Below are 16,822 nucleotides of genomic sequence, written 5' to 3'. Positions count from 1 at the left end.
ATTTTAAAGGGTGTGTAACACAGAGAGACAGAATAAAACAGAGACCTGGGGGGGTTCACATACATAAATCTTAGAACGTGCTTGACAAATTGAGAAGGCTGTTAAAAAGCCTATGGGATCCTTGGCTTTATAAATGAGGCACAGAGTACGCAAACAAGGAAGTTATGGTAAAATGTTCTAAATTGTTTTTTGGGCTGCAGCTGGAGTTTTGTGTCCAATTGTGAGCATCACATTTTAGGAGGGATGTGAAGACCTCAATGAGATTGCAGAGAAATACCAGGGTAGGTAGCAGGGATGAAGGAGTATATGTGAAGAGACTGCAGAAGCTGGGATTGTTGTTCGTGGAGAAGGTTAAGAGGCGATTTAATAAAAGTCTTCAAAATCGTGTGGAGGAAATGTTTCAGGAACCAGAGGACACAGATTGAATGCAATTGGCAAAAGAACCAGAGGGGAAATGGGAATAAAAACATTTCGTCAGTGAGTTATGATCTGGAATGCACTTCCTGATAGGGTGCTGGAAGCAGAAACAATAGAAAATTTCCGAAGGGAATTGGATAAATATTGTCAGGGAATCAATGCTGAGCTGCTCGGAGCTCTGGGATTTGGGCTCTGATACATTCCTGCTCCTCTGAGCTCTGAATTTAGCACTGCTCATCAGGATATAATCTTATTTATGAGATGGAACTGAATTCTAATGATGAGAAATCTTTTTGTTCACTGTTTAATGAATCTGAGAATCACAGTGAAAGGATATTTCACAACATTTTTCAGCTGCTCTCGGAATTTGCTCTGAGTCATTGTGTAGATACAGGTGTTTGTGCAGGTACTGAGGAGCTGGAGCAGGTATCCGATAGTACCTGCGGTGGGTGAAGGGGTATAGGAATCAGACATGAATGCAATTCGCTGATACAGGAAACACGTAAGATAGGTCGTCCATAAAACAATAAAACTGCCTGAGATAGTGAAGAGTAAAATGATGGATTTTCTGCGTTTGTCCATCTCAGAGTCACTGGGACTCTCCCTATCACTGTCTGCCTGGAGTCTCCGGCGGGCTCTACTAGCTATTAAAATGTGTCTGACGGTCAGAGTGTTGAGAAGCAGAATCAAAACGAATGGGAGCAAAGGGGATAGAAGGCGGTGAAGAATCTCGTATGCTGCCCAGAAGATTGAAATGTAATACTCTGGTTTTGTGATGCAAAACCATTCCAAGTTATTGAAGATGTACTGAGCTTTAAATTTGAAGAACCAGGGAATACTTTCCAAACAGCTCAGCACAGGCACAGCTCCAATAATCACCCTTGCAGTTTTCTCAGTGCAATATTTAGTTTTCAGCTTCTGGCAACAAATGGCCACAAATCGATCAAAGGTAAAAGCAACTGTAAACCAGACAGAACTCATTGTCGTAGCAGGAATGAGCACCATAACCAAACTACAAACAGGAGTAATATCCAGGAAAGAAACTGGGAAATAAACAATCAGCCACCTCAGAATCACATCAGTCATGACAACCATGAGATCGGCCGCTGCCATGGCTACCAGGTAATGAGTGACACATTTGGAGAGACCACAGTTTCCCCGAGACAGGATCACAATCGCCAGCAAGTTAACTGCAAAAAAAAACAAGGTAGGAATTACTGGTCAAGTTCAAAGCATCAGTTAAACAGGATATTACGTTGAATTTACTGCATCCTTTATTTGAAAATGACATCTGATTGTACCAGTGTTTTCAACAGGAAACGGGTTGTAAAATAAAACAAATTGTGAATCAACTGAGAGAAATAAAAGCAGCATTAATCTTAAAAACAGGCATGAGTTCTGGCCATATGACCTGGGGAACAGTGAGGGAAGAGGTTCTAGTGTTAATAGTGTGGGGGAACAAGGTAGGAGGGTGAAAACTTTGCAACACATGGTCTACCTGATCAGATAGTCTCCAATAATGGACCACAATTTAGAAACGACTACTTCAAGCACTTTGTGGAAATCAGTGGATTGATACATCCAACAAGTTCTCCTAGGTATCTGCAATCTAATAGAGAAGCTGAACAAAGAGTCAGAACTATTAAAGCACTGTTAAAGAAAAATCAACACTTCTAAACTACAGACATACTCCATTGTCATGTGGATTAGCACCATCCGAACTGTTAATGGGAAGAAAACCTCGAAACCAACTTCCAATCCTACTCAAAAAATTACTTCCAGGGCTACAAATCCAGATTATCTGAGAGTTCAAGACTGAATCAAATCTTGCCGAAAGAAATAACCCCATAATTATAACAGGAAATACTAGAAACCTATCGAGATTGTCAGAAGGGCAGAAGGTAGGGGCATGAGACCAAAGCAGATAAGGAGTAATTGTTCAGAGAGAGGTGAATCAACAGCGATCTTACTTCATCGAACTTGAGAAGGTACTTTACGGAGAAACTGAAGGAATCGTATTCCTATTCATCAAAGACGTCAGTCAGTCAAACATTTGGAAGAATTAAAAGCTGAACCTGAAATTCAGAAAGCACTGGATATTACAAACCTCAATGAAGGCTGTCCAAGTCAAGAAACAAGAGTTCAGAGAAAGGCCACCTATCTTCTGTATCTGATAACAACAAGATCACGGAGAGTTATGAAGCCTCCTGACAGAGATTTGGGAGGAGTTGGGGTAAAATACTGTTTTGCATGCATTAGTATCTAATTCACCACGATCCTTGATGCTTCCAGCATTCCGGACGACTACGTCTACAGGAAGTGTACCCAGTTGCAGCTCCTCACAGACCGCATGGATCGTTTGGAGTGGCAACTGGATGGACTTAGGAGCATGCAAGTGGCAGAAAGTGTCATCGACAGGAGATTTAGAGAAGTGGTTACACCCAAGGTGCAGGCAGATAGATGGGTGACAGCTGGAAGGGGCAGGCAGTCAGTGCAGGAATCCCCTGTGGCTATCCCCCTCTCTAACAAGTATAACGTTTTGGATACTGTTGGGGGGGATGGCCTATCAGGGGAAAACAACAGCAGCAGCCAGAGCAGTGGCACCACGGCTGGCACTGTTGTTCAGCAGGGAGGGAGAAAGCGCAGAAGAGCAATAGTTATAGGGGACTCTATAGTTAGGGGCACAGATAGGCGCTTCTGTGGGCGTGAAAGAGACTCCAGGATGGTATGTTGCCTCCCTGGTGCCAGGGTCAAGGATGTCTCTGAACGGACAGGTGGAATTCTGTAGGGGGAGGGTGAACAGCCGGAGGTTGTGGTACACATTGGTAACAATGACATAGGCAGGAAGAGTGACGGGGTCCTGCAGGGGGAGTTTAGGGAGTTAGGTAGAAAGTTAAAAGACAGGACCTCGAGGGTTGTAATCTCGGGATTACTCCCTGTGCCAAGTGCCAGTAAGGCTAGAAATAGGAAGATCGTGCAGCTAAACACGTGGCTGAGCAGCTGGTGTAGAAGGGAGGGTTTAACATATCTGGACCATTGGGCTCTCTTCAGGGACAGATGGGAACTGTACAAGAAGGACTGGTTGCATCTAAACTGGAGGGGCACTAATATCCTGGCTGCAAGGTTTGCTAGCATCACTCGGGAGGGTTTAAACTAGTGTGGCAGGGGGGTGGGAACCAGAGCAGTAGGAAAGCTCGTGAAGTAAATGAGGGGGAACTAGTAAATAAGGCCAGTAAGACTGAGAGGAAGAGCAGGCATGGAGCACAGTGGGACTGGTGGTCTGAAGTGCATTTGTTTCAATGCGAGAAGTATAACAGGTAAGGCAGATGAATTTAGAGCTTGGATTAGTACTTGGAAATGTGATGTTGTTGCTATTACAGAGGCTTGGTTGAGAGAAGGACAGGATTGGCAGCTAAATGTTCCGGGATTTAGAAGCTTCAGGCGGGATAGAGGGGGATATAAAAGGGGTGTGGGTCTTACATTACTTGTGAAGGAGAATATCGCAGTTGTACTGCGGGAGGACACCTCGGAGGGGTCGTGCAGCGAGGCAATATGGGTGGAGCTCAGGAATAGGAAGGGTGCAGTCACGATGTTGGGGGTTTACGACAGGCCTCCCAACAGCCAGCGGGAGGGAGAGGAGCAGATATGTAGACAAATTTTGGAAAGATGTAAAAGTAACAGGGTTGTAGTGGTGGGTGATTTTAACTTCCCCTATATTGACTGGGACTCACTTAGTGCTAGGGGCTTGGATGGGGCAGAATTTGTGAGGATCATCCAGGAGGGCTTCTTGAAACAATATGTCGATATTCCAACAAGGGGTGGGGCTGTACTGGACCTGGTATTGGGGAATGAGCCTGGCCAGGTGATCGAAGTTTCAGTAGGGGAGCATTTCGGGAAGAGTGACCATAATTCCGTACGTTTTAAGGTACTAGTGGATAAGGATAAGAGTAGTCCTCGGGTGAAGGTGCTAAATTGGGGGAAGGCTAATTATAACAATATTAGGCAGGAACTGAAGAATTTAGATTGGGGGCGGCTGCTGGAGGGTAAATCAACATCTGACACGTGGGAGTCTTTCAAACGTCAGTTGATTAGAATCCAGGACCAGCATGTTCCTGTGAGGAAGAAGGATACGTTTGGCAAGTTTCGGGAACCTTCGATAAAGCGGGATATTGTGAGCCTAGTCAAAAAGAAAAAGGAAGCATTCGGAAGGGCTGGATGGCTAGCAACAGACGAATCCCTTGAGGAATATAAAGACAGTAGGAAGGAAATTAAGCAAGGAGTCAGGAGGGCAAAAAGGGGTCGTGAAAAGTCATTGGTTAACAGGATTAAGGAAAATCCCAAGGCTTCTTATACGTATATAAAGAGCAAGAGGGTAACTAGGGAAAGGGCTGGCCCACTCAAGGACAGAGAAGGGAATCTACGTGTGGAGCCAGAGGAAATGGACGAGGTAGTAAATGAGTACTTTGCATCAGTATTCACCACAGAGAAGGACTTGGTGGATGATGAGCCTCGGGAAGGGAGTGTAGATAGTCTCAGTCATCTCATTATCAAAAAGGAGGAGGTGTTGGGTATCTTGCAAAGCATTAATGTAGATGAGTCCCCAGGGCCTGATGGGATCTACCCCAGAATACTGAGGGAGGCAAGGGAAGAAATTGCTGGGGCCTTGACAGAAATCTTTGCATCCTCATTGGCTACAGCTCTTGTACCAGAGGACTGGAGAATAGCCAATGTTGTTTCTTTGTTTAAGAAGGGTAGCAAGGATAATCCAGGAAATTATAGGCTGGTGAGCCTTACGTCAGTGGTAGGGAAATTATTAGAGAGGATTCTTCGGGACAGGATTTACTCCCATTTGGAAACAAAGGAACTTATTAGCGAGAGGCGGCATGGTTTTGTGAAGGGGAGGTCGTGTCTTACTAATTTGATTGAGTTTTTTGAGGAAGTGACAAAGATGATTGATGGAGGAAGGGCAGTGGATGTTGTCTATATGGACTTTAGTAAAGCCTTTAGTAAAGACTTTAGTAAAGTCCCGCATGGCAGACTGGTACAAAAGGTGAAGTCACACGGGATCAGATGTGAGCTGGCAAGATGGATACAGAAGTCATAGATGATAGAGGGTAGCAGTGGATGGGTGTTTTTCTGAATGGAGGGATGTGACTAGTGGTGTTCCGCAGGGATCAGTGCTGGGACCTTTGCTGTTTGTAGTATATATAAATGATTTGGAGGAAAATGTAGCTGGTCTGATTAGTAAGTTTGCGGATGACACAAAGTTTGGTGGAGTTGCGGATAATGATGAGGATTGTCAGATGATACAGCAGGATATAGATCGATTGGAGACTTGGGCTGAGAAATGGCAGATGGAGTTTAATCCGGACAAATGTGAGGTAATGCATTTTGGAAGGTCTAATGCAGGTGGGAGGCATACAGTAAATGGCAGAAGCCTTAGGAGTATTGACAGGCAGAGAGATCAGGGCGTACAGGTCCACAGGTCACTGAAAGTGGCAACGCAGGTGGATAAGGTAGTCAAGAAGGCATATGGCATGCTTGCCTTCATCGGTCGGGGCATAGAGTATAAAAATTTGCAAGTCATGTTGCAGCTGTACAGAACCTTAGTTCGGCCACACTTAGAATATTGCTTGCAATTCTGGTCGCCACACTACCAGAAGGACGTGGAGGCTTTGGAAAGGGTACAGAGGAGGTTTACCAGGATGTTGCCTGGTCTGGAGGGCATTAGCTATGAGGAGAGGTTGGAAAAACTCGGATTGTTTTTCACTGAAACGACGGAGGTGGAGGGGCGACATGATGGAGGTTTACAAAGTTATGAGCGGCATGGACAGAGTGGATAGTCAGAAGCTTTTTCCCAGGGTGGAAGAGTCAGTTACTAGGGGACATAGGTTTAAGGTGCGAGGGGCAAAGTTTAGAGGGGATGTGCGAGGCAAGTTTTTTACACAGAGGGTGGTGAGTGCCTGGAACTTGCTGCCAGGGGAGGTGGTGGAGGCAGGTACGATAGCGACGTTTAAGAGACATCTTGACAAATACATGAATAGGAAGGGAATAGAAGAATATTGGCCCTGGAAGTGCAGAAGGTGTTAGTTTAGGCAGGCATCAAGATCGGCGCAGGCTTGGAGGGCTGAATGGCCTGTTCCTGTGCTGTACTGATCTTTGTTCTTTGTTAATGCATGAAGGCATTAAGAGAGCTTTTGGGCCAACCATTAGGAAGATCGCCCCCCTCAAGTCTAAATCAGGGAACATGATCCCTGACCAACACAAGCAAATGGACCACTGGGTGGACCAATACCTAGAACTGCACTCCAGGGAAAATGTTGTCACTGAAACCGCCCTCCATGCAGCCCAGTCTCTGCCAGCCATGGATGAGCTGGACGAACAGCCAACAAAATCGGAACTCAGTGATGCCATTGATTCTCCAGCCAGCGGAAAAGCCCCTGGGAAGCTCGGCATTAAGCCTGAAATAATCCAGAGTGCCAAGTCTGCTATACTTTCAGCACCCAACGAACTGCTTTGCCTGTGCTGTGATGAGAGAGCAGTACCACAGGACATGCGCGATGCCAATATCATTACCCTCTATCAGAACAAGGGTGACCACGGTGACTGCAACAACTCCTGTGGAATCTCCCTGCTCAGCATTGTGGGGAAAGTCTTTGCTCGAGTCATTTTAAACAGGCTCAAGAAGCTGGATGAGCGTGTCTACCCTGAGGCACAGTGTGGCTTTCGAGCAGAGAGATCCACTAATGACATGCATTTCTCCCATCGCCAGCTACAGGAGAAATGCCGCAAACAACAGATGCCCCTCTGCGATGCTTTCATTTATCTCAGCAAAGCCTTTGAGCTCGTCAGCAGACGTGATCTCTTCAGACTACTAGCAAAGATCAGATGTCCACCAAAGCTACGAAGTATCATCACCTCATTCAATGACAATATGAAAGGCACAACTCAGCATAGCGGCGCCTCATCAGATCCCTTTCCTATCCTGAGTGGTGTGAAACAGGGCTGAGTTCTCGCACCTACACTGTTTGGGATCTTCTCCCTGCTGCTCTCACATGCATTCAAGTCTTCAGAAGAAGGAATTTTCCTCGACACAAGGGGCGGCACAGTGGTGCAGTGGTTAGCACCGCAGCCTCACAGCTCCAGGGACCCGGGTTCAATTCTGGGTACTGCCTGTGTGGAGTTTGCAAGTTCTCCCTGTGTCTGCGTGGGTTTCCTCCAGGTGCTCCGGTTTCCTCCCACCGCCAAAAACTTGCAGGTGATAGATAACTTGGCTGTTATAAATTGCCCCTAGTGTAGGTAGGTGGTAGGGCCTATGGGATTACTGTGGGGTTAGTATAGATGGGTGGTTGTTGGTCGGCACAGACTCGGTGGGCCGAAGGGCCTGTTTCAGTGCTGTATCTCTAAATAAATAAAAAATAAAAGGATCAGATGGCAGGTTGTTCAACCTTGCCCATCTAAGAGCAAAGACCAAAGCAATGTAGGTCCTCATCAGGGAACTCCTCTTTGCTGACGATGCTGCATTAACATCCCACACCGAAGAGTGCCTGCAGAGTCTCATCGACAGGATCGCGGCTGCCTGCAATGAGTTTGGCCTAACCATCAGCCTCAAGAAAATGAACATCATGGGACAGGACGTCAGAAATGTTCCATGCATCAATATCGGTGACAACACTCGGAAGTGGTTCAAGAGTTCACCTACCTAGCCTCAACTATCACCAGTAACATGTCTCTCGATGCAGAAATAAACAAATGCATGGGAAAGACGTCCACTGCTATGTCCAGACTGGCCAAGAGAGTGTGGGAAAATAGCGCATTGACACGGACCACAAATTTCCGAGTGTATTAAGCCTGTGTCCTCAGTACCTTGCTCTACGGCAGCGAGGCCTGGACAGTGTACGTCAGCCAAGAGCGATGTCTCAATTCATTCCATCTTCGCTATCTCCAGAGAATCCTTGGCATCAGGTGGCAGGACTGTAACTCCAACGCAGAAGTCCTTGAGGCAGCCAACATTCCCAGCATATACACCCGACTGAGCCAGCGGTGCCTGAGATGGTTTGGCCATGTGAGCCGCATGGAAGATGGCAGGATCCCCAAGGACACATTGTATAGCGGACTCGTCACTGGTATCAGACTCACCAGCCGTCCATGTCGCAACTTTAAAGACGTCTGCAAACGCGACATGAAGTCCTGTGACATTGATCACAAGTCGTGGGAGTCAGTTGCCAGTGATCGCCCGAGCTGGCTGACAACCATAAATGTGGGGCTAAAGAGTGACAAGTCGAAGAGACTGAGCAGCTGGCAGGAAAAAAGACAGACACGCAAGGGGAGAGCCAACTGTGTAACAGCCCCGACAACCAATTTTACCTGCAGCAACTGTGGAAGAGTCTGTCACTTTAGGTTTGGACTTTATAACCACTCCAGGCGCTGCTTTACAAACCACTGACCACCTCCAGGCGCTTACCCATTGTTTCTCGAGACAAGGAGGCCAAAGAAGAAGATTTCAAATTAATGAATGGCGAACGGGAGCCAGTAGATCATAGTAATGACATGAATAGTAGATGAATGGAGCTTCGTGTGGTAGAATGAACTTGTATTTTTATCATGACTTTCAGGGCCTTGGGATATCTTATAGTGCTTCCCAACCAGATCTGGATCAAGGCCACAAAACAGATAAAGAAAAGGATCATTGGATTTACCTTCAATTCTAACATTCAGAATAACCCCATAATGTACCCACACTCCACAGAAAACAGTATTGAGTAGTTTCTCACATGCTCCGGGGAATCTGTTTTAATATCCAAACCAAAGTCCAGTCGAAATAGCTTGATCACAGAATCACAGCATAATACAGTGCAGAGTGGCCCTTTGGCCCATCGAGTCTGCACCGATGCATTAAAGAGACCTGACCTGTCTACCTAATCCCATTTGCCAGCACTTGGCCCATAGCCTTGAATGTTGTGACGTGCCAAGTGCGCATCCAGGTACTTTTTAAAGGATGTGAGGAAACCCGCCTCTACCACCCTCCCAGGCAGGGAATTCCAGACCATCACCACGCTCTGGGTAAAAAAGATCTTCCTCAAATTTCCCTTAAACCTCCTGCCACTCACCTTAAACTTGAGTCCACTCGTAACTGACCCTTCAACTAAGGGGAACAGCTGCTCCCGATCCACCCTGTCCATGCCCCTCATAATTTTGTACACCTCAATCAGGTCAACCCACAGTCTTCTCTGTTCCAGCGGAAACAACCCAAGCCTATCCAAGCTCTCCTCATAGCTTAAATGTTCCATCCCAGGCAACATCCTGGTGAATCGCTTCTGCACCCCCTCCAGCTGTGGCCTTACCAAAGTTCTATACAACTCCAACATGACCTCCCTGCTTTTGTAATCTATGCCTCAATTGATAAAGGCAAGTGTCCCATATGCCTTTATCACCACCCTGTTAACCTGCCCTTCTGCCTTCAGAGATCTATGGACAAACACGCCAAGGTCACTTTGTTCCTCAGAACTTCCCAGTGTCAGGCCATTCATTGAGGACTTCCGTGTCACATTACTCCTTCCAAAGTGCATGAACTCACAATTTTCAGGCTTAAATTCCATCTGCCACTTTTCTGCCCATTTGACCATCCCATCTATATCTTCCTGTAAACCAAGACACTCAACCTCACTGTTAACCACTCGGCCAATCTTTGTGTCATCCGCAAACTTACTGATCCTACCCCCCACATAGTCATATATGTTGCTTATATAAATGAAAACAATAGGGGACCCAGCACAGATCCCTGTGGTACGCCATTGGACACTAGCTTCCAGTCACTAAAACAGACGTCTGTCATCACTCTCTGTCTCCTACAGCTAAGCCAATTTTGAATCCACCTTATCAAGTTACCCGATATCCCATTTGCTTTCTTGATAAGCAAATCGAAGTGGAATTTATTATGTATGTTCTCAGCTTTTCTTAGTGCAACAGAGCCCAGGGACCTTGTCAAAGGCTTTGCTGAAATCTATGTAAACTACATCAATTGCACTACCCTCATCTACACTCCTGGTCACATGCTCAAAAAATTCAATCACATTTGTTAGGCATGATCTCCCTCTGGCAAAGCCATGCTGACTATTCCTAATCAAATTTTGCCTCTCCAAGGGGAGATAGATTCTCACCTTCAGAATTTTCCCCGATAGTTTCCCTACCACTGACGTGAGACTCACTGGTCTGCAGTTCCCTGGCTTATCTCTACAACCTTTCTTAAATAGTGGGTCCACATTAGCTGTTCTCCAGTCCTCTGGCACCTCCCCCGTGGCCAGAAAGGAATTAGAAATTTGGGTCAGTGCCTCTGAAATCTCCACCCTCGCCTCCCACAGCATTCTGGGACACAAATCGGACAGACCTGGAGATTTGTCCACTTTTAAGCCTGCCAAAACCTCCAATACCTTGTCACTCCCTGTAACAATTTGCTCAAGAACCTCACAGTCTCCCTCTCTGAGTTCCATATCTACATCCTCATTCTATTGGGTGAAGATAAATGTGAAGTATTTGTTCAACACCCTAGCAATGTCCTCTGGCTCCACCCACAGATTTCCCCCTTGGTCCCTAATGGGTCCTACTCTTTCCCTGGTTATCCTCTTCCCATTGATATACTTATAGAATATCTTGGGATTTTCCCTACTTTTGCCAGCCAGAGCTTTCTCATCTCCCCTCTTTGCTCTCCGAATTGCTTTCTTAAGCTCCATCCTACATTTTCTCAGCTCCACTAATGTTTCAGTTGATTTGCTCTCCTTGTATTTGCTAAAAGCCTCTCTTTTCCTCCTCATCGTACCCTGAATGTTTCTGGTCATCCATGGTTCTCTGGCTTGTTGCTCCTACCAATTACCCGAGAGGGAACATGTTGGGCCTGTACCCTCCCCATTTCCTTTTTGAATGCTCTTCTGTAGATTTCCCAACAACTAACTCTTTCCATTCTACCTTGGCCAGATCCTGCCTTATTTTACTAAAATTCGCTCTCCCACAATCCAAAACCTTTTTTTGCAACTTGTCTATTTCTTTCTCCATAACAAGCTTAAATTGTACCATGTTGTGATCGTTATCAGCAACATATCAATCACCTGTCCGGCTTCATTCCCCAGAATTAGGTCCAGCACTGCACCCTTCCTTGTTGGATCCTCTACATATTGAGCTAAAAAAGTTCTCCTGTATACATTTTCAGAACTCCACTCCATCTAAGCCCTTAACATGATGACTATCCAATTAATGTTGGGAAAGTTGAAATCACCTAATATAATTATCCTATTTCTATTTTTACACACCTCTGCGAATTACACACATATTTACTCCTCAATTTCCCGCTGACTATCTCGGGGTCTATAATAAACACCTAGCAATGTGGCTGTCTCTTTTTTATTCCTAAACTCTATCCATAAAGCTTCATTTGATGCCCCTCCAAGATATCATCTCTCCTTACTGCAGTAACTGACTCCTTAACTAATATTGCAATGCCCCCTCCTCCTTTACCCCCTCCTCTGTCTCGCCTGAAGATTCTAGATCCCGGGATATTGAGCTGCCAATCCTGCCCATCCCTCAACCATGTCTCCATGATGGCTACTATATCACAATTCCACGTGTCAATCCTTGCCCTTAACTCATCCGTTTTACCTGTAATACTAATGGCATTAAAGTAGAGGCCATCCATCCTGGTCTTACTCCCTTGAAACTTACTTCCGCTGTATTCCCTCTGACTTGTTTGGTTTCCTATGTTTAGCTGTGTCCCTATTCTGCGAGGAGTCTGCATCTCCTCCCCCTGCCAAATTAATTTAAACTACTCCCAACAGCACCAGCAAACACTCCAGCAAGGATGTTAGTCCCCCTCTGGTTCACATGTAGACCGTCCCGCTTGTACAGGTCCCACCTTCCCCAGAAACGGTCCCAGTCGTCCAGGAATCTAAATGTTTTGTTTCAAGAATTTCCTGAAATCTGTTGAAAATTTGTCAATATCCAGTTTGGAACTGTATGCACTTGACCCCTTGTCATGGGTTGGTCTGAAATAGTGCCCAGTATGCTTATCGTTATTGCCTTTTTACATCAGTCAATACATCTTTCAACCACTCCTTTCAAGGCTGAAAAGTTCAGGTTTTATCAATTGTCCTTCACAACTTGTTCTCAGTGCCCAGAGATCTTCTGGTTGTTCTCTAAACTGCTTCCTTTTATACTCGGGACCAGAACTGGACTGAGTGCTCACTTTGAGCTTTGCTCCTTCATTTTATTTCCAATGTTATAAATACATGATTCAATTTCAATTTATTTTGGTGAATATTGCTGCACAGTGATTCAGCAACTGGCCCGCAGGTCTTCTAGAACTCTAGGATTATACTTGACAATTACACCAGCATTTCTAAAATAAACATGCTTTTATAACATCATCTAATAATACAATACAGAAGGAGGCCACCTGATCTGTTGTGTTAGTGCTAGTTCTTTGACAAAGCTATCCAATTAGTCCCACTCCCCTGCTCTTTCCACATAAAACTCCAATTTCTTCCCCTTCATGTGTTTATCCAATTCTGTTTTATTATTGAATCTGCTTCCACTGCTCTTTCAGGCAGTGCATCCCAGATCACAAGAACGTGCTGATAAAAAGTCCCCTCATGTCATCTCTGGTTCTTTTGTCAATTATCTTAAATCTGTGTCCTCTGGTTACCTTGTCCCACTGGTAACAGTTTTGCCTTATTTAATCTATTGAACCCCTTCATGATTTTGAATGCCTCGATCAAATCTCCAGTTAAACTTCTCTGTTCCAGGGTGAACAAACCCCCAGCTTCTCCAGTCTGTTCAAGTAACTGATGCAATTCATCCCTGGGACCATTCTAGTAAATCGCAACTGTGCTCTCTTTAAAGCCTTGGCTTTATTCCGAAAATATGGTGTGTGGAATTGGCCAGAATACTGTAGCTCAGACCTAAACAGTGTTTAAGAAACGGTTAGCAAAATGTTGTTGTTTATTTGTTCTGAACCTGTCTTCGTAAAGCCAACAAACACCATATGCCTTTTTGACTGTTTTCTCAACTTGCAGTGCCATCTTCAAAAAGATGTACATCCATCCTCATTCTTTCTACCAAACTTAATCACATCACATTTCACTGCATTAAATTTCACCTGTCTTGTCTCTGCCCATTTCACCAATCTATGTCGTCCTGAAGTCTGTCATTTCCAAGTTTTATGTCACCTATAAACTTTAAAATGATGCGCTGTATCCCCAACACCAGGTCATGATGGACTTCAGTAAAGCCTTTGACAAGGTCCCGCATGGCAGACTGGTACAAAAGGTGAAGTCACACGGGATCAGAGGGGAGCTCTCAAAATGGATTCAGAACTGGCTCGGTCATAGAAGACAGAGGGTAGCAGTGGAAGGGTGCTTTTCTGAATGGAGGGCTGTGACTAGCGGTGTTCCACAGGGATCAGTGCTGGGACCTTTGCTGTTTGTATTATATATAAATGATTTGGAGAAAAATGTAGCTGGTCTGATTAGTAAGTTTGCGGCCAACACAAATGTTGGTGGAGTTGCGGATAGTGATGAGGATTGTCAGAGGATACAGCAGGATATAGATCGGTTGGAGACTTGGGCGGAGAAATGGCAGATGGAGCTTAATCCGGACAAATGTGAGGTCATGCATTTTGGAAGATCTAATACAGGTGGGAGGTGTACAGTAAATGGCAGAACCTTCGGAGTATTGACAGGCAGAAAAATCTGGGCGTACAGATTTCACAGGTCACTGAAAGTGGCAACGCAGGTGGATAAGGTAGTCAAGAAGGCATACGGCATGCTTGCCTTCATCGGTCATGGCATAGAGTATAAACATTGGCAAGTCATGCTGCAGCTGTACAGAACCTTAGTTAGGCCACACTTAGAATATTGCAAGAATTTCTGGTCGCCACACTACCAGAAGGACGTGGAGGCTTGGAGAGGGTACAGAGGAGGTTTACCAGGATGTTGCCTGGTCTGGAGGGTATTAGCTATGAGGAGAGGTTGGATAAACTCGGATTGTTTTCACTGGAACGACGGAGGTGGTGGGGCGACATGATGGAGGTTTACAAATTTATGAGTGGCATGGACAGAGTGGATAGTCAGAAGCTTTTTCCCAGGGTGGAAGAGTCAGTTACTAGGGGACATAGATTTAAGGTGCGAGGCGCAATGTTTAGAGGGGATGTGCGAGGCAAGTTCTTTACACAGAGGGTGGTGAGTACCTGGAACTTGTTGCCCGGGAGGTGGTGGAAGCAGGTACGATAGCGACGTTTAAGAGGCATCTTGACAAATACATGAATAGGATGGGAATAGAAGGATATGATCCCGGTAAGTATAGAAGGTTTTAGTTTCGACAGGCATCAAGATCGGCGCAGACTTGGAGGGCCGAATGACCTGTTCCTGTGCTGTACTGTTCTTTGTTCTTAGATCTATATGAATGACAAAGAACAATCAAAAAGAGCAGTAGTCCAAATTTTGAAACCTAGCAGATGCCATTGTATGCCACCCTTCAGTCTGAGAAACAATCATTCACCACAACTCTCTCTTTTCTGCCCCTTAGCCAATTTCATATTGACACAACTACTTTCCCTTTAATCCCATAGACTTTCATTCTGCTATCAGGTCTTTAACAATTGAGTGACTTTATCAACCACCTTTCCAAAATACATGGACATAACATCAACTGTGCTACCCTCATCAACCCCCTCCATTACTTCATCAAAGAACTCAATCAGGTTTGTTTTCTGCCTATTTGCATTGCATCGCACCTATTACTTTGATGGATCATTGTTGAATCCACAACATATCTTGTCCATAAATCTCCAGTAAGGCTCAGGTGCCCCTTCCCCCTTGACAATCCTCTCAATGACCTTCTAAGTATTTGCTAAAAGAGCAGATCGAGGAAGGTGAGGTAACACATGAAATCAAACATCCCAGAGTGGGATTCCACAACCATCATTATTGATATAAAAATCACTAAGTAAATACCACATGTGCAGTACATACTCACCAAAAACATGTGACTGTGTTATGAAGATATTAGACACAGTGCCACATTATTGAACCTCCAAAAATAAAACAAATAGTAAAGACATTGGCAAGAATTTCTTTACAGTAGCACTGGTTTTTCAGCACAATTCACCTGAAATCGGCCAAACAATTGCAAAAGATCATGGAATTATAAGCACAAATTGTGTTAAGCACAAATAGGATTTCTCCAATCTTTTGTTTTAGTTTTAAAAATATTGCACTAGATATTGACCCTGTCCACAGAACTGGCCCACTTTCCTGATCTAATTAATTACCATGGAGCGATTCCACTAATTGCACCTATTTGCGAGCCTTCAAGGAGGTGCCTAAAATTAAGCTTTGTTTTTGTTTATGCGCAAGGACTCTGAGAAGCATGTTTTAAAAGCATTAAACATCATTTTTTTTAATTACGAAGAAATTGACTATTGTACACCAGTGTAATTATGGAATGGTTCTGTATTTTTTTTACATTATTTTCAATTTTTAAAATAAGTTTACACAAAGGTGAAAGACTGGACACATTGATTTTAAACACTGATTTTTTTTTGTGATAAACACATTTTCAGCTGTTTAATAAAACTGCATGAGATTATCATTCTTAAATAAGTCAAGGGATATTATAAATGAAATCTTTATATCGGTAGATGCTAAAATGCTGACTAATTGTGCTGATCCATGGCAGATTTGCAGATTTGACATTCAGAGACATACAAATGAGTTTGAATGAAAACTTGAGGGGAAAAAAAGCATTTCTCAAACTGGCATAATTTTGAGCACAATTTGTAACCAGATTGCCGATTGTGCTCAAAGCAGAAACACTTGGTCAATGACAGCAATGAACAGATATTAATTACTTACTGGGCACTCCGATGGCCCCAAGAACAGGACAGTAAATGAACTCAACATCAGCGAGTGTTGGGAGCACATTGAATGGATATTTCATGTTCAGCTTAAAGCAATGACTTCAACTGAGACTGTGATAATCTAAACGAGCCTTTATACAGACAGAATAAATCCTCCAGGGACACAATTAGTTAGGGTGATCATTGCCATTGCTTACAGTCATTTGAACAAACAGATCTGATTGAGGCAAACAGCATTAAAATTAAGACTAGTTCAGAAAGAGGAAGGATCAGAAACTGCTGAATGGCGGAGGTGTGTGAGATAAACCGAAATGATTAGAACATTAGAACATTAGAACATTAGAACATTACAGCGCAGTACAGGCCCTTTGGCCCTCGAAGTTGCGCCGACCTGTGAAACCACCTGACCTACACTATTCCATTTTCATCCATATGTCTATCCAATGACCACTTAAATGCCCTTAAAGTTGGCGAGTCTACTACTGTTGCAGGCAGGGCGTT

The 16,822-nt window shown here is 44.5% G+C and overlaps 1 protein-coding gene across 1 annotated transcript; it reads right to left on the bottom strand.

Annotated features, from left to right (window-relative positions):
• Nucleotides 1-714: 714 nt before the first annotated feature.
• LOC137378627 (probable G-protein coupled receptor 139) lies at nt 715-16,401 on the bottom strand. Its single transcript, XM_068048921.1, has 2 exons — nt 16,317-16,401; nt 715-1,607 (listed from the first exon to the last, which is right to left on the bottom strand). The coding sequence occupies exons 1-2, from the start codon at nt 16,399-16,401 to the stop codon at nt 715-717; spliced, it is 978 nt and encodes a 325-aa protein (XP_067905022.1).
• Nucleotides 16,402-16,822: the final 421 nt, after the last annotated feature.

Source organism: Heterodontus francisci, chromosome 17, assembly GCF_036365525.1.
Source record: "Heterodontus francisci isolate sHetFra1 chromosome 17, sHetFra1.hap1, whole genome shotgun sequence".
NCBI classification, from domain to species: Eukaryota; Metazoa; Chordata; class Chondrichthyes; order Heterodontiformes; family Heterodontidae; genus Heterodontus; species Heterodontus francisci.
The sequence above is the reverse complement of the archived record's forward strand: the minus strand, read 5'-3'. Positions and strand labels throughout refer to the sequence as shown.